The sequence below is a fragment of the Condylostylus longicornis genome, unplaced genomic scaffold (genome assembly GCF_029603195.1).
Source record: "Condylostylus longicornis isolate FDR11 unplaced genomic scaffold, ASM2960319v2 ptg000039l, whole genome shotgun sequence".
Taxonomy (NCBI): domain Eukaryota; kingdom Metazoa; phylum Arthropoda; class Insecta; order Diptera; family Dolichopodidae; genus Condylostylus; species Condylostylus longicornis.
The window spans coordinates 462,085-488,222 of NW_026578008.1; the positions used below are offsets into that span (position 1 = coordinate 462,085).

At 24.9% G+C, this 26,138-nt stretch overlaps 2 protein-coding genes across 2 annotated transcripts in view; both read left to right on the top strand.

Annotated features, from left to right (window-relative positions):
• Positions 1-26,138, top strand: part of LOC129609416 (solute carrier organic anion transporter family member 74D) — a 165,847-nt gene that overhangs the window by 32,247 nt on the left and 107,462 nt on the right. The gene's annotated exons all lie outside the window — the stretch shown is intronic.
• LOC129609446 (venom protease-like) overlaps positions 25,363-26,138 on the top strand; it is a 75,705-nt gene continuing 74,929 nt past the window's right edge. The window contains exons 1-4 of the mRNA XM_055521359.1: positions 25,363-25,366; positions 25,655-25,798; positions 25,858-25,940; positions 25,999-26,105. Coding sequence (XP_055377334.1) covers positions 25,363-25,366; positions 25,655-25,798; positions 25,858-25,940; positions 25,999-26,105 — 338 coding nt within the window. The remainder of the gene's footprint in view (positions 25,367-25,654; positions 25,799-25,857; positions 25,941-25,998; positions 26,106-26,138) is intronic.

Here is a 26,138-nt window from a genome sequence, read left to right on the forward strand (position 1 = left end):
CATACTTAGGTATCATTTATATCATATACCCGTCAGTATATGCTGCATATAATATAATACAGTTTATTTCTAAAATTAATAAAATCTAAAAATATTTTCCATTTTAGCAATTAAGTATTAATTTAAATCGAAAATATTCTTGGAAAATCGAAAAACATAACCGCTTAATATTCTTTTAACACGATTATTTATCGTTATTATTTCTATAGTAATATTTTTTTTATTAATGACGATAAAAATTAGTTCTGCAATGTAATTCACAATAAAATATTCTAAAAATATTAAAATCAATATATTATAGCGTGCATATACCATTTTCAAATTTATGTACTCAATAATTATCGCCTTTGTTGTAAATTCTTATACTTATATTAAATATTTTTATTTACAAAAATATTCAAAAAATATGCAATTATAGTAACATAAAGATACACGTATACATACGTACATTTTGGAATTATTTTGGATGTTATACCAATCCCAAATTAAGAGTTAATTTTAGGTACAATCACCTATTAAAAGTCAATGTAATATTGTATTGTTAATTTTGCAAGGTGAAGTTTATAATGAAATTCTTTGAATTATTTTTAAGACGAATAATGCGTCGAAATCGATTTTGTAATTGTGATACAATAAACATTGAGAAATAATAGATTTTTGGTGAATGTGTTGTTTTAAAAATGTCACATTCCTGAAGAAAAACGTAAGCTATGTTAAAATTCTAGATATTAATATTATTGATAGGTATGCTTATGTTTCGAGATTAACTCTTGAATAATCACTGTATTAGAATTAACCCTTTCAGATCTGAGCATAAAAATAAATCGCATTAAATTCTAAAGAAAATAAAATATGTCGGTTTAGGTCTCAAGTTTTATTAAATTGATACTAATAAGTGAGAGAGCAAGCACATCAGTCTGAACGGGTTAAAGAGATGGTATTAACCCGTTCCAGAGATGATATAATAATATTCTGAAAAAAATTTATGGAACCTAACTAAATTTAACATCATCCTAACATAGCAAAATTTTCAAGAAAATTTTGAATTTAAATCAGTTTTTGCTTTTATAATATTATTAACCCCATAGTTTGTTTTGCAAATTTCGTAGGAAATTCTTAAATATTCTTAAATTTTAAGCAAACTCTTTACTTATAGTTTGCTATATAACAGTAGAATATTTCAATATCTTATAAGATGTCTTATAGTACCAGGAATCAACCTAACAATATTGCAAAAATTTCCTTAATTTAATATCTCGCAAGATTTAAATTTAGAATTTGATTTTAATTCCCTTTTTGTATAATCAAGAATTCAATACATACGTATACATTTATTTTATGATTTCTCTTTTCAAATTGCTCTTGTAAAAAAAATTTAAATCTAAATATATTTAAATGTATACTTAAAATTTCTTTTTCAGATTTTCTGAAATATTTGCAATCCATATACAAAATATCTTCATAATTATGTAATATTCATATTATCTCATAATATGTGCAATATAAATATGTATGTATGTATGTTTATAAAATTTTCCATGCTCAAGTGCATTTTCTTTTTTCAAAAAATAAAAATTTAATTTTGTATAGAATTTGTTTTTTCAACTCAACCGTTTAATAAAATGCATTTTATGTACCCTAGATATACTTTTAATTATAAGATTTTCATATGTTGCAATAGAAAATTTCTGACAAGAATGCAGGATGAACATTGAGAAAAAAAATTTTTTTTTTAAGAATGTAAATTTTTTCATTTATTTTATGTACAAAATGTTTGTATATATACAAGTATATTCACAAAACATACACAATAATGACGTGCCATCTTTGCAGTAAAAATACACGGAAACCAACAACAAAATTTGTAATTACCCGGAATAATTTAAGGATATTGACTCATAACTTTATGTAACCACATCAGATTGAAATTTAAAAAAATTATTTAGTTTATAAAGAGTTAAATGGTTATTATAAAGTTCCAAAGTTAAAGAATATAACACTTTTTGGAGAACAAATTTTAAAATTTTTTCATAGAATAGGATTTTTTCTCTTTTTAAGTGAATTTCGTACTATACATAAAAGTTTAGCTAGTTTGATCGCCAATAGGAGATTTATGTTAAGGTTTCTTTTTTGAATGAAAGCATATAGCAGTCTAAACGTTTTTATAACACTATTATTCAAAACTATACCAGCCCAAACGAACGAGTGTTTCAGGGTAGTAATTTCACGCAACTATTCCGTTAGATGACTTTAACGTAAATTTAAAATATGATTTAATTCAGAACAAAATTGAATGCGAATACACACTTTGTTTTTGCGAAAACCCCTTTGATTTTTGAACCATATTCATTGTAACTAAGTGCAGTATCGTTCTTATTTTTGGTTGCATTTTGCATGTATTTAAAAGCGTTATATAAAAAGTATTTGCTTCTAATTATTGTTATTTCTTTTCTCTTATTTGAATGCGTAAATTCTCGTTCGAGAAGAAAGAAAAAATTGTCAAGTATCTAATAACCCCAACATTATTTCAATACACGTTTTTGCAACAGTATCAAGGAGATTTTCCTTTTTTTAACTTTTAAAAATATGCAGGAACTTGAACAAAAACACCCTTGATAACTAAAAGAAGCACCAAAAAGGGAGTTCACTTTGAATTATTTTGAAAAAAAAAAAAAAATAATACACACGTAAATTAAAAGAATTGTTATAAAAAATTTTTTATACCTGATTGGGAGAGTTCATCTTAAAATTCATATGATACCCATATTAATTGTATGCAATTCATAAGTGTACAATTATTGTAAAATTTAAAAAAATCAAATATAAGATTGAAAAATGTATACGCAAACAGATGGATGCGTTCATAACCTAGCACAATTTTCAATATTTAATCACGTTTCATTTGAAAAATCAAGTATTTTAACATCAATAAAAGTTCAATGACTTTATAAATGAGAAATTAAAGAATTCTTTGTTTGTTGTGCACCCTAAAATTTGATTGAATTCAATCATTTTTAAATAAAATTGTTTTAAATTTTCAGAGGATTATAAAAATGGTTATTTGATGTTATGGAAAAATTCGATATTCTGTTCGATACAATTGCATATGGAAGGTGTGAATATTGAATTTAAAATAGAATTGTTAAACTGACTCCATTGTTACAAGAAAAAATTATAAAGTTATCTAACGGAATAAATGTGCGTTATTACTCCTTTCCTCAACGCTTTTGTATAAGATGATTTATTTACGAACGTTATACTCATAGGGATGAAATGAAGGGCTATATAACAAAAAGAGTGTTATATGCCGTTAAATGGATTAGTTACCGAGATTACTGGGGCGATAAAAGATGACTGAAGTATGTACGAATATTATGCGCCTAACACAAAAAAAGGAAGGAATTTTATGAAGAATTTTAGTTAGAAAATTGTGAAGAGCTTTTGCAACATCTATAATAGATCTGTCAGGGTTTGTGACGCATGTCTACTGGTTTTTAGTGGTGGGGAATTATGTATTTCCGAGGGCCTAAAACTTAACTATTGCTAGGTATTTGTGTAAGTTGATAATTCATCAATTCTTAAATTTTTAAGATAAATTGAAGTAAGTTTAAGATTTTCTAAATTATAACAATTGTACGCCAAAGTAATGGTTGGCTAGAATACAAAAAAAAATTATTTAATAATTAAAAAATTTTTGTTACTAGTATAAAATTAATGATAATTCTCCGACTTTTAAATAAGAATAATACTTGAATAATAATTCTTAAAAGCTTATAACCCTTATTACACCCGTTTTTCCTATAAAATAATTATAATTCACCGCATTTTCAAATTTTATCATTAAAATTAAAAACAATTCAAGCGGTGGATAATAATGCTAATTTTTTTTTTATTATACCATTTAATGCCACCATGCTGCGTTGTATGTATTTCATTGTCAAAATTATTATAATATTTTTATCGACTTTTCGTATTTAATATTTTATTAAAAATATAATAAATTAAGAATCAACAAAATGAAATCCATTATTTTCTTATCATCATCATTAATATTTTTGTTTTCTGTATTATTGTATACCATATCGAAAAAAGGAGTACGATTTGTGCTGGATTTATGATAATAAGGGTTTATAGGTCCTATATGTGTAATAAAAAATTTATTTATCTTATACAAGATTAGAAATATTTTGATAATAAATCATAAAAATTTATAAATATTAATTTAAAATGAATACCCTTACATAATTCATGTGCATTTTTTTTATCTTTTGATAAATTATAAGGATATTTTGTTATAAAAACCTTGATATCCTTTTTGTTTTTTTTTTAGATTTTTATGAGTATTGTATATTATAAGAATTTTTATACATAGTTTATGTATTAATGAAAAGTAATAACGCATGTTTGAAATAAAATTCTAATTTTCTCATCTCAATTTTAATAATTGTTATATTACATTATTTATGTTGTAATAATTAAAAATCAAATATTTTATTATACTAATAAAAAAGGTTTTTCAAGGTTAATATTTCTATAAAATTTTCATATAAGAAAAAAACCTTGAAAAAATGTCTATTATTTTTGATCGAAAATAACCTGTGAATACCAAAAAGTTAAAAATTTTAAAACATCAGAGTTTCCGAAACGCATTTCAGGATATTATAATTGTAACCCAAGAGAATTTAACCCTTATACGGTTATCGTAAGAAATTTTTGCTACTCCATATATTTTAGTTTTGCTGTCAAGTTTGCATCTTTAATTTCAAATGCTGTAAGTAAAAATGCTATAGTTTGTCACCAAGCTTCAAATGACATTTTTATAATATATACAAATACTTTTTTTGCAATAGTAAACGTTATGGAATTGCATAATAAATGAAACGAAAATTTTAATTTGACAGACAGATGTCAAAGACATTTGACAGATGTCAAATTTTTGTTTTTTATTTCAATTATTCTTTTGCATAGATTTTGATCTTATTTTGTTTATGATTTCGCTGTTTCATATGCTAATAAAGTTGCCCAATTGGTCCTCGTTTTTTACGTTAGACGCACATACTCGCACTCCACGTGCCTGTTACCGTCCTAATATCTTAGTTCTAATATCTTAATTAATAATGACATTGAGAATTTTTAATTTATAACATTCCCACTTATTAAGCTAGCCTATACATATAAAAGTGCAGTTGAGAAGAGTAGTATTGCAAATTAATGCCGACAGATGACCATATATAATTTTTCTTGATATTTTAATTTTTCGGTTAGTTTTACTTCAGCTAGCAAACAGAATTTCTAGCAAAACATTTGCTAGCAGGTATTTACTAGATATTTAAGAAATTATACTGCAATATTGACATGACGTAAAGGTTAATGATTCTTTTCAACTATAATACTATTAACTAATACTTACTTAGATTAAAATGTATATTATATTGTTACAACATCCTTAACTTTATTCTTCTCTCTTATCTCTTGTTTTCTTATTAATTAATAAATGACAATTTATTTTAGAAATTTTTTTCAATAATAATCAACATTATTAATTTTTTTTTTGTTTTATGAAATATTCAAAATGCAATCATTTATTTATTTACTTAGACCTTTTTGCCCTGACCCGAATATTCTTTTATATATTAAATATTAATCTTTAACAATATATTCTTAAAGTGGAACATAAAATCTATAAATTTTACTTGCCTTTCATTAAAAAAAAATTATTAATTGTAAATTTTGTTATTATCACAAAAAAAAAAAAATCTGATGTGGTCAGCACATAACCGACCCCATTATGTATTGTCTAGTTAAGTGAAAGTGTTACAGAATATTAAAAAAATGCCTGTTAAATACTTCTTTCCAATTTTTAGGACATTAGTAAGCTTATAGTTAACATACCTAGAAAAATGTAAATTTGGCTCTTAGTAGAGTTTCGCTTTGTGCTACCCGAATTCCCTGAAATGCTCGCCAGCTAGTTTTGGTAACAACCAGAACTCAAATATCAAATTTCAAGAAATTCCATCAATTCGTTCCGTAGATATGGTGAAAAATGTAAAATCGGCCCGCAGATCAGTTTTCGAGCCCTGATCTTTCCAAAAAATTTATATATTCGTTGTTTTAGTACGAGGAATTTAAATATTAAGTTTCAATAAAATCGGTTGATTATTTCTCTTTATATACACAAAAATGTATGTTTGGCCCGTAGTAAACGTCTAGTTGCCGATGCCTGATCTTTCCAAAAAATTTACATGTTCATTGTTTTAATACAGGGAATTCATATATTAAATTTCAATGAAATCGGTTGATTATTTCTCCTTATATACACAAAAATGTATATTTGGCCCGTAGTAAACGCCCAGTTGCTGATGCCTGATTTCTTCCAAAAGTTAGAAATTTTTGCGTATGATCGAGCAAAGCTTATATATGAAATTTCAAGTAAATCGGTTGAATACTTTCTTCAAAATAGTGAAAAATGTAGCATCGGCCCGCAAATCCTTTTTCGAGCCCTGATCTTTCCAAAAAATTTATATGTTCATTGTTTTCATACGAGGAGTTCATATATTAAATTTCAATGAAATCGGTTGATTATTTCTCTTTATATACACAAAAATGTATATTTGGCCCGTAGTAAACGTCTAGTTGCCGATGCCTGATTTCTTCCAAAACATACGAATTTTTGCGGACGGTCGAGCTGAGCTTATATATAAAATTTCAAGTAAATCGGTTGAATACTTTCTTCAAAATGTTCAAAAAAGTAAAACAGGCCCGCTAAAAAGTGCAGTTCCCGAGGCCTGATACATACCAAAAGTTGATCGATCCGTGCCATGGTGGAAACAAACTTACATATAAAATTTCATCAAAATCGGTTCAGCCGAACTTGAGATACACGCGTGCACACACAGACCGACAGACCGACAGACCGACAAACCGACAGACCGACAGACCGACAGACCGACAGACCGACAGGTTGCTAAAAATAGTTTATTTACACTTCCCTACTATGGAGAAGTACGTTCCCACCGAAAACTCGATATGCAAAATTTGTTGCCATCACATAACCTACCTATTGTTTACACAATACGGTCGGTAAAAATGTGAGACTTTTCAAAGTCGTTCTTATCATATAATAATTTCGAAATGAAGACAGAAAATAAAATAATTAATGAATTTAAATTCTTCTGATTTAAGTCCAAGTATTTAAATTTTAAAGTTTAAAAGTAAAAAATTGAGTTCCCTCAAAAGTATTAGACTGATTTAATTATGTACTTTAGAGTCATTTAAATTATTCCGGAACACGGTACATGGCACAGAAGATTTGTTAATCAAAATAATAAATTACAAATTCTAAAATTTCTAATTTAAATTTAGAATTTATTAGGAAGACTTTAATATATTTTGAATTATTTTTTAATTTTTCATAAATTTTCATTCATTCCAATATTTTAAACCTCTATTTCAATTTATTTTTCAGGTAAGCAACCAATAACAAGGAACTTAATCAAAAATTTGTTGGCATTGTAATTTGTGACTTACATTGGCAACCTTATTAATGTAAGTTAAAATAATTTTTATTTAACATTTCTATATTGATATTTTAATTTATTGAACTGCGCTTATTTAGTAAAAATAATTCAAAATTTTATTGGATTTTAGTATTTTGTCCTGAATTTGAATATTACATTATGCTTCGTACTATATCTATACCATAGATAGAAGAATGCCGAAATTGTTTTCAATATTGAGGTACTAAAAGCACCTTTACCTTCACGAAAATTATAATTGAATGCATAATTATAGAAGTTTTTTCTATCTCCTAAACAAACATATTGCCGATAACTACCCGTTTATCCAACACATCACATTGGAATTGCTTTATATCACATGCCTAGAGCGTTAATGTGTACCATACTGAGTTTCTCGTAAAACTTGTTTTTCTTTAAATTTGTTGATTTAGTACTTATAATGAATATGAATTAATTAATTCAAAAATTTCAATAAAAATTTTAAAGTTTTTAAAAAACCGAAAATTTTTCCAATAACTTCCATAATTATTAACAAAGTTTCGAGGTAAAGGCTTTCAATGAATAATTATAAAATTATTCAGATCAACATCAAATGCTACACAATTTTTTTAAATATAATTGTGTTTCCTTGGATGGACTTAAATTTTTAAATTTCAGCATAATTTTTTATTTAAATATACAATTAAATTGTTATATGAATTTTAATTGTTATTATTTACTATTAATGAATGTGTAACATTAATATTTATAATCTTTGATTGTGTGACACTTAACGTAAGTTCTTGAATAATAAATGAAAATAACCTCAAATACAAATACTAATAATTATTAAATTTCAATATTTTATTATTACTTATATATGAATCGTTTTTATTTCAAAATATCCTTATTATCATCCTACACTATTTTTGAACAAAAACCCATATATTGCTCTTAAATGGATTAATTAAACAAAAATCTATTCCCTTGGTATATTTTCCAAGGGAATTTAAAATTAATGAAAAAAATCTTTTAGGTTTTCATCTAATTTAATATTTTAATCCAAATTGATACGGGATTTTGCCAATACTCTAAAACATTTTAACATTTTACTAATTAACCTTATAGGGATATAAGTACATAATATTGTATATGAGTAATAATAATACATATTTAAATATTAAAATAATAATGAGCATTATTATTTTGCATATATGATAAAACTAATTTTAATTATATGAAACAAAGGAAAAGATTCAGAACAAAATTTTAATTTACATAAAATATTCTTAGAAGGCATTTAATATTCCAATTTACATAATAATTGTTATGGAATCTTAATTTTGAACAAGCATACGTATTTTCCAAAAAAATATAGTTAAGGTTTGACATGAATTTTAAGTATAAATTTTTGAAATTTATTGTAAATGTGGTACATTTGTGCACGCAAGTAGCAAGTGTGTAAATTAATCATAGTTAAAAACATTTCAAGGTTATCTCTTTAAGGATTCGAATAAGTTCTTGGAAAAAAGGAGCAAAAGATATTCTTAATTTGTTTTTTTGTTTGATTAATTTTGATTTCTTTTTCAAATGAACTTGTATTTGTTTCGAAACTATGTAAAAATTATTTGAATAAATTTGATATTAGCATCTTCTATTAATTGCGTAATAAACTTTGGGAAGACAATCTAATTTTAATTATCCTTTTAGGTTTCTTTTGTTTCTTATTGTGTTATACTTTTGATTGGTTTTCAATATCTTATTAAATTTGTATTGATAGCTTATTTTTTACATATATTTTTTATTATAATCGTTAAATCTAATTTTATATTATGGATTCGACTATTTTATAAGTAAGGGAGCATATACATAAGTTTTCAATATTTTATTAATTTATTCCAAATTTATATCCACGTATGTGTATATTTACTGTCTTTTTATGCGTCTTAAATTCTAGTTTGACGTAAATACTATTTAGCATAGATCCTATAAAATTATTATTGTTTAATATAGTAGATATTCAAGAAGATTGAACAACAATAGGCACTTATTAGTTTAATTTTATTCGCTTCTTCGTCTGAAAACTCTACTAAATTCTTCTGAGAAGAAGAAAGTTTCCGTACCGTTTGCGAGAGAAAACTAAAATTTTCTAAGCAAAATGGATTTTTTTTCAAGACTTTATTTCAATTAAAAGACATTTTACCTACTCCTTTCCCCCTTAATTAATCCGTTCCCGGAAAAGTCCTGGAAATGTAATTTTTTAACCATTTCTTTTAACGAAAGCACAATTATTTGTTTTTTAATTCCGTAAATAAAAAAACAGAGACTTACTTTTCAACTATGGAATAATGTTGGCAAACGTGACGATAGCAAACTATCTGTCAGAATTAACCGTTATATTAAACTATTTTTAGTATATTTTCCCTAGAGAGCAAGAGGATTTTGCAAATGTCCTTTGTAGAAGTTTCAAAAGAAAAACTTTTAGTTAGTAGTTCGTTTCATTAGGAAAAAAGTGTTTTTATTTTATTGTACGGCCACAATAAATAGTTTCTGCAACAATAAACGGTTTCTTAGTAGAAAATATGGTATATTTTAACTGCATTATCATTATTTTAATGATTCAATAAATTTGGTTTTTTCTACCCCTAAAAGTATGCAATAAGACTGCACATTATGGTATTAAGTAAATATGTATGTAAATTGAGCTCTATTGAAAAAGAAGTGAAATAGAACTTTTACTTTTGATAAATGCTTCGTTACAAATTGTGGGTTTTAAATTAATTTTGGTCATATTTAGTAGATTTATGGCGCATAAATAAAATACTCGCCATTATTTTATTATAAATTTTTTAAAGATTTATTAAGATTGCTCAAAATTTATACGAGACAATTATTCCTCTTATATTATAATTGTGTAAATTATTAAAGTTAGTAAAGCAATATTTGCTTAGAAAAACAAATATTATTTTAATTCGAGCTTAAATATGATAAGATAAGCTTATACCTATTTTTTTGTAAAAATAAATTCTGTATACCTATCCAATTTTCTGTATACCTATTTTTTATAGAATACTTCTTTATTAATTTGTTAGTATTTTTGAACAAAAGTTCTTTTAAATAAAATCGTATCGTAATTTATATAACATAAAATTATATCACACCTTTAATATTCGGTTCTTAGTTTAACAATTAGGACTGTTGAACTTCTTATTTACACAAAATCAAAAAATGTTTACGTTAAAACTTATAACCCTTGTCTGCGTGTATACACAATGCCATCTATTGTATACCATTTGATGCGACAATTTATATTCTTTTAAATTTGGAATATTTAAAAATTTTTAAAATAAATAAAACATGTAACATTTCCTTCTTAGCTGATAACATAAATAGATCAGAAATGTTAGCTTTTGTGACGTCATACAACACACTTGTTATCATTATTTTTGTTCTTTCACATGAAAATACAAGTGTTTTTTATTTATTTTTCAAATAAACAGAGAGAATGATTGAGAATATTATTGTGTTTTTCTGTACAAACATTATGTATGTGTGCTTGTATACATAATGTAGTTACAATTTAACAATACTTAAGTACAATATGGTTTGTTTTTAAATTAATTTGAAAATAAGTGAACGTGGAAGTTTATTTTTTTTTTATTCTAGTTAATACGTGAAATACGTCGTGTTTAATTTACTTCGTATACGTCGTAGGTTATTGTAAAAAGTAAATAAATTGATATAGTAAGAAATACAAAATAAATAAGGAAATATTTTATTCTTTATATAAGTACAATAACAACAGATTTCGTCCATTTTGAAAACACCTTTTGTGCATGGAAATTAGAAGATGTGTTACATGTTAAATACATTAATTTTAATTGTTTTGTTGTTACAAATATTAAATGCGTGTTCAAATTAAACAGTAAGGTATTTGTTTTTTTTTTTTGGGCGAAATCCCGAAAATTTCGTGAAAGAAATCGTAGGGTACTGAAGATGATTGTTAATATGCATTGCATTGTATGAAAAATGAAAATCTTTGAATTTATTTTCTAAATGAGTTTTTGAAAACTTGAACTCTTATGTGTTATAGACTTAACTGCAAGAGATGTTTGCATTTTTTGACGCTCTTCAATCGATTTTTTAAAAATTTCACCAAATCATGATGTGTCTAACACGAAGAAGCATTTATATTAGAAGAAAACTTTTAAAACTAAATTTTTTGTTTTTATTCCTACTTCGCTCCTGGAAGGAGTATAAGGCTGGTGCACGATATTGTAGATAACCATGAACCAGTTTAGGTAGATAAGTAGGTAGGTGATGAGCCTACTGTACTAAAAATAATTAAAAATTAATTATTTAAAATATTAAACTATTAGAATCAATGATTTTTCAAATGAAATTTTAAGAATTTAACTAAAAGAACTAAAGGATACTCTGAGACAATATTACATTGTACGCTAGTCTTTTTTAAATTCAATCACTAAAACAAACGGTAGATAGAACGGTGAAAAATTACCTTTATTCTCTTCTTCATAACAGTCTACTTTCATAACAGTAACTGTAATTCATGTATCTAAATTTTTTTTTATTTAACATAGTAAACATGTTGAACAAAATAAAATATTAAAGAAATTTTTCACTTGTAATTTTTTTTAAATTTAAGTTGAACACGCTAAAACTAAAGAATTTAGTTCATATTTTACACTTGGTTTGGTAGAAAAATAAAATAATTCCAAAATGAAAAAAAAAAATAATACCTAGCAACAATTAACAATTTCTTAATTGTATTATAAAAATTAAAAATTACAAAAAAAAAAATTCTTTTGTATTTTTATTTTTCGTTTCTTACCCACTTTAAATAGTTACTGGAGCATATTCATTGGTTTTAGTACAATACAATTTAGATAGTGTAGCAAAAATAAGTCATAATTAATATTTCAAAAGAAAATTATGAAAAATATTTGAAATTTTTCTTTCAAATTTGGTCATTATGACTAAATCTGTCGAACTCTGTGGTATGAACGGAAAACTGATTTTGACGAATTTATAAGTCTTTATTTTTAGTTTGATATTTGAGTTGAATTTCATTTATATTTGATTAAAATTTAACGAGCCTCTGTTCAGAAATTATGGTTAAATGGTATAACAATGTAATAACTTATGGTATAAGTTTTTTCATAGTAAGTATAGCAAACACAGTTCACTCATCGAGTAATTTTTGGAATTATTAAGTTTTTTCTTAAAACCACAGAAGTGTAGAAAAGGTTACAATGATATTTAACTAGTCAAAAGAACAAGTAAAATTACTTTACTCAATTAAAATGAAAAACAAAACAAATAATTAAATTTGGCAACAGTCGTTTCCCGGGAAAATATTGAAAAAGAAACTATATTAAATATACATTTTCAGTATAGGTGAATAACTAGGTTTTGATGCACGAGTTGCCTTAGTAACTAGCTGACATATTACTTCAACAATGATTTAATTAAACTGTTAGTTAAATAATGAAACCTGTTTGAATCATTTGTTTATGATATTAGAAAACCGTTTTCGAAAAGCGAAAGTTCTAGTTCTCATGAAAATCATAGAGTCAATAATTTCTATACGGATATTACAGATTTAAAACTTTCAACTCTTACTCAGAGCTGACTCTTCCCGGAAAATAATAAATATTCTCACTTGTATTCATTTTTGCATTTATAGTTTGCGTAAATAAATCAAATTATTGGATTGAATGTGCACATACACTCATAATTTTTATTGCTTATTTTTATTAATTATTTTAAATACTTTTATTTGGCAGACAAAACATTATTTTGTACCTTAATTAATTTAAAAAATTCTTATTCATCATTTAATTTATACGTAGGACGGTAATTTGCTTATACTGAATTGTAAAGATAAATTGAATTTTGTACATTTTAGTTAATCATATAAATATTTTCCCATGAAATTTTATGTCTTCCTTGAAATCATAAATAAAATAAGTATTTTAAATTAAATTGTAACTATAAGTTTATGTATGTAAGGTTCTCTTTAATTGAGGCAATTTTTATTTTTTCTATATTTTATTATGACTAAATAAAAAGAGGAGCCAAATTAATTAATTTTTTGTTTTGTTTTTAAATATAAATTTTTTGTTCAAATTCTTTAGAAAATTGTCTATGTTTAAATTTTTGCGTTTAGAGTTGACATTAAAGGATGCAGAAGAACTTTTTTTTTATTATTATTTTTTTTTATACACACAATTTACATTAGCTTCAATTAAAGAGATTATAATAATGTGTTTGCACTTACATTCCATAATTTATTTTAAGGTTGACTATTACAAAAAGCAATATGACGATAAAACAGTCAGGAAGGGCGTTCTGTTTGCTCACCCGCTCGACTCTAATATTAGGCTTGTAAGAGCGCCATTCGGTAACCCTTTGATCAACAATTGAAGCTCTGATGACAATAATTAAATATTCTACGTGCAATACCACCGGAACATTCTCACAGCCTTGATAATCGAGATTTTTGAGACTAACTCCGATCTTCTGACCATCGAATTCATGAAATAATACTTCGTCAATTGTTTGTTGTTACCTAGCACGCGGAAGTATTTACCAACAGAAGCCCGCTCATCAATATGATATTTTAATTAATTATATTACAAAACTATTTCAGTAGCAAACCATGATATTTTGCAGCCTAAGCGCTGGTTCAAATACAGGAATTTTCGTATTTTTCGTCTCTTAATTGTAATAAATGTCGGTGTTTTTGATAATTGCTTTTGCTGTAGGTGTTTTCTTCTTTTTTGAATCTTGTGTCAATTAAACAAATTCTAGTTTGGTTTTCGACTGTTTTTCTTAAAGATGTGTTTCCTATTTCCATAGATGGTCATTTATTATAACAAAATTTTGATAACGCCAATTCTTAAAATTCTTAAACCACAAATATGAAACGTCGCCCGTGGTAGCCACACCACATAACATTCCTTTTTTGAATTTTAAAATTTCAAATTCATTTTATTTTAAGTGCATCATTTTCTATTTTATTCTTTGCCTATTTAAAGAAAAAAATTAATTATAAAAAAAAAAACTTTTCTTTTATTTTAAATTCAATTTCATTCTATTTCATTTCGGTGTATAGAGACGCTTATCCGTCCGTATTCTTGCTACTTACAAAAACATTATACTTTTTGACGTTACCGTGGCACTGCTATAACGAATATAGCAAAAATATTGTAAGTTTCATTGCCAAAAACTTTTTTAAATTTTGATTTTAATTCGCAAAAATGAAAAGGAAAATTAATTTTCATTTTATTTTTATTGTTTTTTTTTTTTCAGTTTATATAGAAATTTTATTTATTTCCTTTTTGGTATTTGAAATGGATTGCTGTTGTTAATGATAAAGAACAATTGTGGCGCCACTTTTCAACAATTCTTTTGTCTCTTATTTTTGTTGGTTTTTAAATTTCAATCAAAGTTTTTTTTTGTCATTTTGTTTGAATTTCACTTAAAATTTGGAAAAAAAAACCTAAATTAAGTGTATTTTAAGTACTTGAAGGGGACAATAATAGACTTGATTCCGGTGGTGACGTTTAATTGAAGACGAGAAATTTTTAAAGTTTTGTTTCGCCTACTCCTATCGACTATCGTCTATCAGATACAGAGAAATATGCTTAATTCGTGCTTTTCCAATAACACTCTGTTTTAAGATATTAAATATTCTTTAATCTTTATTTTCTTATGTGCATAATTAGGAGAAAATTCTTTTATTACAATACGTAAGCGTGCATGCATTTTGATAATTAATAAAATTTAATAATTATTATAATAAATGTGTAAATTGTAAATAAGTTACGAATGGTAATAAAATTAATATTTTTCATGGCATTTTCAAGAATACAAATGGCAAAATATCAACATAAATATAGGTATATATATATAAGTATAAAAATAAATAATTAAGTACAATAATTTATAAATGACATGAAAAATTATTTCATAAATTTAATAATGAAAATTTCAATATTAAAAAAAAGTACTATTCAAAGAGGATAATTTTGTTATTATGCAATATCAAATGATGCATAATAAAATGAAAATTCCAACATTTTAATGTAGTACGGCAAGGCCAAATAATTTTTAACTCTTATGTAATTTGAAATTATTTATTGGTAATTATTCGTTAATTACATAATGTATCGCTCATTATATCGTAACTGAAAACATCCCAAGAATATTTTTGTAACTTAAAAAAATATATAGGAATTATTCGTAATTTCGCAGAATAAAAGACAGAGATTTCCTTCCCTCTAACTAAGTTTCTAAGAGTCTAGCAACGGTATGAAGTATAATCGTATTAGGATTTATTATTTTACGGGCAGCTTATTTATTATTCAAAGTAAGAGAGGTCGTAAATATTTCTTACTTAGTGCTGCAAAAATTGCGATAATTGAAAGCTTATACTCCATGTGAGGAACACATTATCTTGTTTATCAAAAAGTAATTATTATAGGCAGTATAGTAGCACTCTCACTTTATGAGTAGAATTTTTTTTATGACACAAAATATTTGTGTTATGAAGGAGACACCATTGTTTGTTGTTTATGTGTAATCATGGAAGAAAAAATGTTGATTTCCCCCATTGATTTGATACGTTTTTCAAAGAAATTAACTAAGTGTTTTTGTTTTTTTGCTAAATTTTTATTTTTCTAAAAATTTCATATTTTTTGTTTGGTCTAAAAATTTAAGCTCATTATATAATTTTGTTTATTTTCTCTTTTAAGTTTTTGTTTTGTGAAAATTAGGCTAACCGACATTTCTACGTTTTCGCCTTCCGCCTATAATTTAAATTAATAAAACAAACTAAATTTAAACCCACTTTGTTTATCTGTTTGTTCATTGTTATTTTTATCAGTATAACGTTTATAAATATATACGATATACTTACGATATTACATGTTCGTTCTAAATTTTTTAAAATTTTTATTTTTTGTTTAATATTAATTGTCGGAAACTTTCAATTTTTTTTTTTTTGAAGTTGAATATTTTATAGGTGCTCTCATTTCACTCTTTTACATATATGTCAAAAAACAGAAAAAAAATAGCAAGAAAATGTGACACATTTAAACGTTGTCTATCAACAAAGCTTCTTAGTTACCTTTGTCATCAAAGTAAAGTGATTGTATTGTAAGTGTAACCTAAAAAAAAAAGAGTTAAGAAAAAGAAGCTATAAAAAAGCTAATAACTTTTGTATAAAAAAACCTGATTGCTGTTTTTTATTTTCTTTCTTCTTTGTTTTCTACCTGTAGCGTTTTCTCGTCTTATGAATCATTACTGTGATTTAGAACCGCTATATACCATAAAAATGTACGCATAATTAAAAGATTTTCAGTTATTTTATAGTGAAGAAATAGGAAAAATGGAATTTGTATAGCTTTAGAGCTTTGAAAAGCAGAAAATAAAAAGTTACTAGAACAGTGACTTTTAATTTTTAAATTTTACAGGTTCGAATAAAAAACAGCAGCGGATCAAACCAACGGTTTGTAAAATAGCACATTTCCGAAATGAAAGCAAATTTTTAAAAAATTGTGCTCTACACATTTACACTGTTCTCAAAATTTTAACATAACATTAATATGTCATAATTATTGCATATATTTCGGATTACAATTAAAAGAAGTCATAAATTTTATAGCTTCAAATTGAAATTTTGGTACTTTTGAGATGCATAGGAATTTTTGGGAAAAGATGGGAGAAAGAATGGAAAATATTTTTTTCCGGAAGAAATAAATTATTAAATTCATTAATGTCCAAAATTTGCCAGGATTTCGAGCTCTTACAGACAATGTTAAATACTTTGGTAAAAACGCGCCTCTGTTAGTTTTGGTCATGTTTATTAAAGCAGTTTCACAACGAAAGCATGAATGGAGAATTTTTTTACAGAGAAATAGATTCTTTTGTGTATAAAAGTTTTAATTTTGTTTCTCAAACAATAAGAATATTTTAAACAGACGTACAGATGTACGGACAGACGAATGGGTAGATCAAGTATTGCTAAGAAGCACATTTTTTTTTCAATTTTATTGAAAATATGTTAATAAGCGAAAATTCTTTGTTCAAATAATTTATAGAGTTAATAATGCGTGAGCGTATGTATAAAAGTTGCTTTGTAGATAAAAATGAATAACATTTACCCGGTTTGCTTGAACATTTGTGTACATACATATGTAAGAATTGACAATAAAATGCCTGTTAATAGTTATTTAATTGACCAACTATTTTTTAAATCAAAAGTAAAAAAAAAATTGAGGTCAATGCATTTAATATATATGTAAGAATTGGTCGGTGATTTTAAAATTTTTTACTTGATTTATCTCTAATTTTTTTTTATATATTTTTTTTTTTGAATGTGGGTTAAATTGAAAAGTAATACACACTATACACAAATATGTGTATGTGTATAGGATGGTAAAGATATTATCTCTTTAGTTTCGGTAATAAATTTTACAAGATTTTTTTAACAACTTTGTATTAGGGAGAATTGTAATTGGATTTGTGATTTAAATCTATGCTTTTAGTATCATTAAAAAAATTTAAAGATTTTGATCATTTTTTTTTTATTGGAAATTAATTTCTAAATTAAAATTTTATTGTAATCGGGAAAATAATTTTTAGTAATATGATTAACGATGTTCATTTAAAAAGTTCCTTTCAATATGTATATTAGAGTTCCAAACGCTGGTTTGTGTTATTCAAATGAAAACTCTTATATTAATAATTCGGAAATATACAAAAAGTGGTTAAGAGAGTAATTCTCAATAATTCTCTCTTGTATTAAATTAAATCTCTTTTGAAAGTCAAAAATTAAAGAATCAATTTCTATACGTAAATTAATTTCTCACAATAAATACCCCGCAAGTACATATATATGTATATATTCGATATAACAATCTAATCCCGGGGAAATTTTACATAATCTTATCAATTGGGAGTAATGAAGTATTATCGTAACATTATATCGTAAGTCGTAACATAAAATTCACTCCTAAAATTTAGAGAGTAATTTGGTAAATATTATATTTTATTAATATCTTTAATTCCCTTAAACGAATTCAATCTTAAAAGTATTACTCAAAAATTAATCATAAAATTAACAATAAGGAAAAGTGCTTTTGTTGAAATTAAAATTCAATTGCCTTAGTTATAGTTATGTAATTTTGAAAATAGTAACAATAAATGAAGAGATTAAAGCTATCGTTACCTTGTATAACAGTTGTAAGCAATTAAAATTCATTAATATTAGCAATAACTATTAATAAATAGTTTGTAGTTTATTTTTCAAATATGTTTTTCTTAAAAATAAACATTTTTACAAATATTTTATCAACAATATTGCAAACAAAAAAAAAAATTTTTAAAAATTATCAATTTTAATTCATTGTTCTTATATAATATCTATTGAAAAATCTTATTCCCCAATATTTCATCTAAATCTAAATAATTATTTTTTGAATGAAATTTTTCTTCACTATAAAATTTCAAATATGCTATTAATAAAGATCCGGAAAATTGAAATATTTTTGTATAAAGAAATTTTAATTTTTCCATAAACTCTAATATTTTTTCTCTTGATGCTGGTAAAATTTTATAATTAAAAAAATCTTTTAATTCTTTTGTTTCATTTGGATTTGTTATCATCATGTATTTTTCTGTTGCATAAATGATACCAGTTCCAAATGAAATTTTCAGTAATAATTTACTAAATTTCTTCTTGAAGTTCATTGAATTATTTGTTACTTGTCCCAGTTCCTTATTAAAAATATTGGAATTATTTAATTTTGTTGCTATGCCATTTGATTTATTAAAATTAGATTTGTTCAGAAGTTGTAAATTTTCAAGACAATTTAAATTTATTTTTGATTTTTGATGAAGATCATACAATTTGCTGTATTTCGTTGTCGGTTTTGGTTTCCTATAGTAGATATAGTTGAGCATTAAATAGATTTTAGGTTATGAGATTTGAAATTTTACATTCTTACTTACCAAATATGATATTCATGGTTCGAATAATACAATAAATTTTTGGTCCCTTTTAATAAAGCTCTTGAAGTTTGTGCTATTAAACCACTCAACATTTTCAAATTTTAAATTTTTGTTTAGAAATTATGAAAATTTTACAATGCTCAACGTTTGAATTTATTTGCAAAATCAAAAAATATTTAAAAGAAAATTTTAAATTATTTTGACAGATGCTACGATTTAAAAATTTACATAAACAAGAAATTCTAAGTAAAATTTTTTTTTTTTGGAAAATAAATAGAATTTTGAATACTTTTGACAAAGTTTGAAATATTTATTATCCAAAATAAGCTTTTGAAAACTACTAGGTTTAATTCAATGCATTTCTGAAATTATTATTGAGTTGAAAGAATGAATTACACAGATACCACAGGTTCAGGTCAGAATTCATTCTCAACATTACAAATAGACCCGGACTCTTAATATTCGTTCAAAATAGTTAGTATAAGCATAAAAACGTACAGACTTAGTCATTCTTCGGCAATATTAAAGGCAAAATTTGAAAAATTTTTCAAATTTTTTTTATATCAATTTTTATTACAAAAACTTTCGTCATCCAAATATTATTTGAACAATTGATTTTCATAAGTATTTCAATTTTAAGAACAAAAAATTAGAAGGCATGGAAATAAAATTTAAAATGCGAAATATAATGTTCGGATACGATTTAAAAATTTTAAAGAGAATTTTATAAGAAGATTGTCATAAATTGTCATATCTACAAAATAACTGTTAATACATGCATACATATACATCTTATCTAAACAAGAACCGGAAAAGGAAATTTATTTTCCCTTGGAAATCGGAAAGAAAATAAATACATGGAAAAAGGAAGAGAAAATAAACAACATTGTAAGATTTTTATTTTGTATTCCAAAGGTGCGATTATATTACATAAATAGGCAAAAATATTATTTCTGTACACAAAATGTAAATAAGTACTTACATAGATAAGAAATAAAATTTTTAATGTATATACATATGAGGGGACAAATAAGCTTTCGTAAGAAATTGTGATAAAAACTGTCGACATAATAAAAAATTACTGCCCATCCGATCAATTTTAAAGTGAACAACTTTAAAAGTGAGTGAATTTTTAAACAAGCAAGTGGTTATTATTTAAATTAGGTGTGACTTGATATTCTTATCAAAATTCCTATCAAAAGTTTGACAATATTAAAATGAAATTATTAAACAGTGCTTGAATTAGAAATTTTTCACGGAATTGTTTTCATATCTCCTTTATATAATACATGAATCACGTTTGACCAAAAAACTCTTCATCATTACGTTAATTTTCTGCTTGCACAAAGCTATTAAATCCGGTATTTTTTTTAAAGATTTTAACCTGATTTTAAAGATTTTATTTTATAACTTTTCTGTGCATACAATTATTTCCCTAAATGTGTTTAAATTAAATTTTTAGTCACGAAATAATTATTTTATGCCATGTGATCTTTAAAACAATAAAAAAATAAAATAAATAAATCTTAGTATGGAAATAATGCACACATATATGTACATAAATTGTGTCTCACGTATAACTAACATGTCAATAAACCGCCGCATTCTACATTTTTTATTTAAAACAATCACCTACAAATTTATATATAGTATAAAATAATGAATATATCATTTGTATTATGTTCATGCAAACAATCAAAAATATAGTGAATTTTTATTCACACACAATTACAAACACACACAAAAGTATTCAAACACGTTTGATCCTAATAATAAATTACGTAAAATTATAACATTTGGCATGAAAGCCTGCATTTGAATCAAATAATAAATTGTTTTCTTAAAAGTGTGTGTATTTATATATAGAAAAAAACATGGATGAAAAACAATTTCATTTCAAATTTCTATTATTTATTTTTCTCCCGTTATAAGTCCATTCTACTTTAGCATATTACATAATTCCGGTATGAATACATTTTCATATGTGTATATATTAAAATAAAATATTATGTATATCACACATATTAAAAGCTGATTATTAATGATTACTCTAAGGTTTTGTATATCATGAATGTGAAATTACAATATAACATGCCCCATTGTTGTAAAAACTATAAAGTATCTATAAGTCTGAGGACCTATGATGACTTATGCATTCACTTTGCATTGCCTGGCCAGAGTTCGGCTCAAAACGGCCATCTATAATACCTCAAAAATTTGTATTGTGTGTCATGTCGCTTCTGTTTAAAAGGAAGCAAAACGCTAAAATATACTTATTAAGCGAGATTGCTGTGAGTGAATCACTTGGTGTAACTCACTTCGAAGCATGTGCTGAACTAGTTTAATATTGTTGAGTTATTGTTGCTGATTCTAATTCAAATGTTTAAAAATCGTAGTTGTGCAATATAATTTAATAAGTGTATACTGAAAAAAGTTAGAAATACTCTTTAACGTTCTTACTTAGTCAATTTCATGATGTGCTCTCATTTAGTTGTCAACAAATATTTTTTTGACATTATAAGAGTAAAAACTGGCTCAAAATACAATTTCTCTTAAATAAATTACTTTGAAAATAGAGAAAAAAACAATTGTTATTATCATTGTTATTGCCGGAAAATGTACGTACATGTTCATAATTGTGTACATTTAAATATATTATTAGATGTTTGAAGCTTATGTATGAAAAAAATGAACACAAATTCATTATGTATGTACATATTTAATGGAATCAATGTGAATGTCATCTACACCTATGTATTTAATTAATTTAAATTGCTCATCGCTTCACTGTGTAAGGTCTTGTTTTTTCTTTTTCTATTTGTCTTTTCGCTAGTTAACAGTATACAAAGCAATATTTTAACTGTCAATTATTAATCTAGTAATTTTTTATGTTATAAATTATTTAATTATTATTTAGATTTTATTATCATAAAATTAAATGTGAATAAAAAAGACGCTATTTAATTATAATATAAAAGAAATTTTCTTAAATTACAATATTTAAAGTTAATTAGTGGTCTAAAGAATATTTAAACGCAGTTTGATATCAACACAATAACTATGGTGGGACCATAAAACATTAATGTATTTCAAAATTTTGTATGAGTTTGATGACTTTAAAATGAGGTAAAAATATTCTTTTCCTAAATTTTCTATAAAATATGTACTTACATTAGACCTTATCATATTTAACATTTGGTTCATACTTTTTGTGTTTAAGACCTTATACACGTCTGATTGGCAACACAACATATCGAATCAAACAAACTGCATGACTATTTATACATCAAACATTAATTAAATTTTAAATCAAACAAAACCGACGGCGAAATCAACACATTTCTTCCTCATGTGTAAAAATCGCATTTCTTCCTCTGAATATAAATCAAGTACGAAAGGGAATCCATTCACAAATACGAGTATGTATAATACATTTGTATTACAAGGTTTTTGGCTAACACATTGACTGTAGTCTAAGTTGTAAATGTTTAACTCTAATACAATACAAGAGACATATAGTTTCCTTATAGGAAAACCATAGTGTTTTCTATTATTTTATATCCTCAAATCCAATTAAAGTATACAGTCTATAATTCACGAAAATTTGAATCATACTTTCATAATTCCTTGATTTATTTCATTTCTTACAAACATATATACATACACGAGGACAATTTAAACAATTTTTCAAATTAAAAAAATGAAACAAAGAATTTTTATTGCAAACCAATTCAGTAAATTGTTATTAATTTAGAATTGCAAATATTGAATTTTTATATTTTTTCCTTTTTTGTGTTTAAAAATCCAACCATTATTCAAAGGGAAGCGCATTTCAATTGAAGTTTTCGTACCGACTTTTTTTTCTTTTTTTTTCACTACAATTTCTCTCTTTTTGCTTTTTTTTCGCTATACACACATTCTGTCATTGATTGTTTAAATTAAAAACAAACAGAAACGGGTAAAAAAAATATTTAAGAATTGCAGTAATAAGAGAAAATTTAGGAATTTGTAAGAAGCTCATATATTTTTTAATCATATTGTAGAATCAACCAATACCAGTTCAAAATAATATTGACATGAATATCCTAGAAAGGACATACGTTGATGCGCATACTATGCTGTTCAATAAATTTGGTATTCCCAATAAACTTCATAGAAAAAAGAACTCGTTGTTGAAGCTATGAACTCCATTCGGAACAATAGCCCTTTTTTGCAAACTGTATCATCCAATTTTCGATTCCCAAACAAATGATCTGACAGTTTAAGAATTCAGTATGGAGGCTTGCATTTGTGACAATAATCACTATTATATTATCACTATTATATATTCGAATGATGCACGTTTCATACATGTTTATTAGCGTTATTCACCTGGCTTTTTATTAGTGCGTATGGCCATATTTTCTTTGATCTTACAAAGTAAATATAAATAAGCAACGTAAACGGCTTCCATATTAAGAACAATAATTCAATTACGACAATGTTGAAAACGGATATATCAAAATTCGTATCATCTTTCAAACATTAAATTGTAAGACTGACAAAACAAAATTAATTAGCACAATTTTTTCTCTTAATTTTTCAATATAATCCGAAAAAAACAAACAGAGAATGGACACATAAAATTCGTTGATTTTCTAAATTTGTCAATACGAAATTCAATGGAAACAAAAATACAATAAAATGGGAAAGAAAAAAAAATTATTATTAGAATGTTGAATTTTTATACCACCAGAGTCGTGACATTTGACATTTTATTGAATAATTTCTTGTTTTTTTTTTAATATTTTTTGATTGAAGGGTTTTGCACCGAACATGTTCGAGTACATAAAATACAATTTCTATACAAAAAAACTTTTTTTTTTTTGTAATACAATGTACAACAAAATAAATGATTGAATTGTTGAATTAAAAGAGAAAAATGTAAATTTAAAAAATGAATTTTTTTTTTCATTTTTGAAAATGACAAATGAACTTTTTTTCCTTTATTAGGTTCATTTTATTATTTATTATGTAATAAATAAATTTTATGAATTTATTTTAAATATTAAACAATTGAAATGGGACGGGTTATTGACTTATTGAAAAATATTGTACATAATATTTTTAGTTTATATTTCAAGAGTAATTCAAATATAATAAGAAAATTTTTACTCATAAGATCTTTATTTATCTCATAAGATCTTTACGTCAAGTATGTACGCAGTGAACTAAAGTATGACGCAAGAATTCTTGAAGATATAGAATAAGAAGTTGGGCCACAAATTGTATGAATACAAAAAGAGTATCAATTTCCTTCATACAAAGAGAGAACAGCTTTCATACATAAAGAGTAATAACTAACATTTCATACAAAATGTATGAATGACAAAATCTTTTTCCCTTTGCATACAACCAGTATAAATAACCAATTCATACGAAACTTATAACAAGAAAAACCTGTGCCTAAATAAAAAAAACCTTGTTCTCAGTTCTTAGTTTAAATTTAAGGTTTAAATTCAACATTTGAGTAGTTTTCATACAATACTAATTTGGCTCAATGATTGTCAATAATTATAAAAATAGAATTAACTGGAAAATTACATGATGGCCATGTCAAATAATTTCTGTTATTTTCCTTATATTCGAATTTAAGTAATTATTAGTGTGTCACACTTTTTCGATGTTAATTTGGTTGTGTTCCTCATGTGCGCAGGAAGATTTCATTTTTAATTTTATATTATTATTGCTATTGCAAAAAGCAAAAAAATATCAGACTGATTAAAAATTCAACACATTAAAAATTAATTTTTTTTTACATATACACCAAAGAAAACAAAAGTGAGAAATGAGTAAAATTATAAAGCTGAGAACGGCTTTAAATCGGTTTTTGAGCGTAGTATAAATTTAATCTTTATGAACTTAAGCAAGAAAAACGGAACAAAAAAAATCGTAAAAATATTTAAATTTAGCAAAAAAAATTTTAAATGAATCTTCTAATAAAAATATTTTTGATTCATTTATTTCTACAAATTGTTGTAAATAATGGTGAGAATATCGAAAAGATTTCAAATTTGATAAGGATAGTCATTAAAACTATGCTAAAATATTGACATTCTGATAATGCGTTGCATTATCAGAATGTCATCCATCGCAATTTATATTGGAAAATAATAGTACAAGACCAATTATATGCCGTTTTGCTAATCGTGAAGCATATGTTTGTTGTCGATCAATCATACCAAAAAATTTTATTGATGAATCGTGGAGGATAAGTGAAAAAAGTTAGAATGTGTTCATAACAAAAACTTTACATAATAATTATATGTATTTCATTTTAAAGAATGTGAACAATTTCATCCCCTTCCACCACCTTTTGAAATTTTAAGTGGATATGAAACGGAACCTGATGAATTTCCTTTTATGGTACATAAAAAAAATTTATACAAAAAAATATTTCAATTAAAATAAATTTTAATTTTAGGCGGTTATAGGATATGGTAACGCAAGCAATCCTGTTTATAATTGTGGAGGAGTTTTAGTTGAAAAAAATTTTGTACTTACAGCTGGTCATTGTGGCAAGTATAATGGGTATATAGTCAAAAGAAATCGAACATTTCTGAA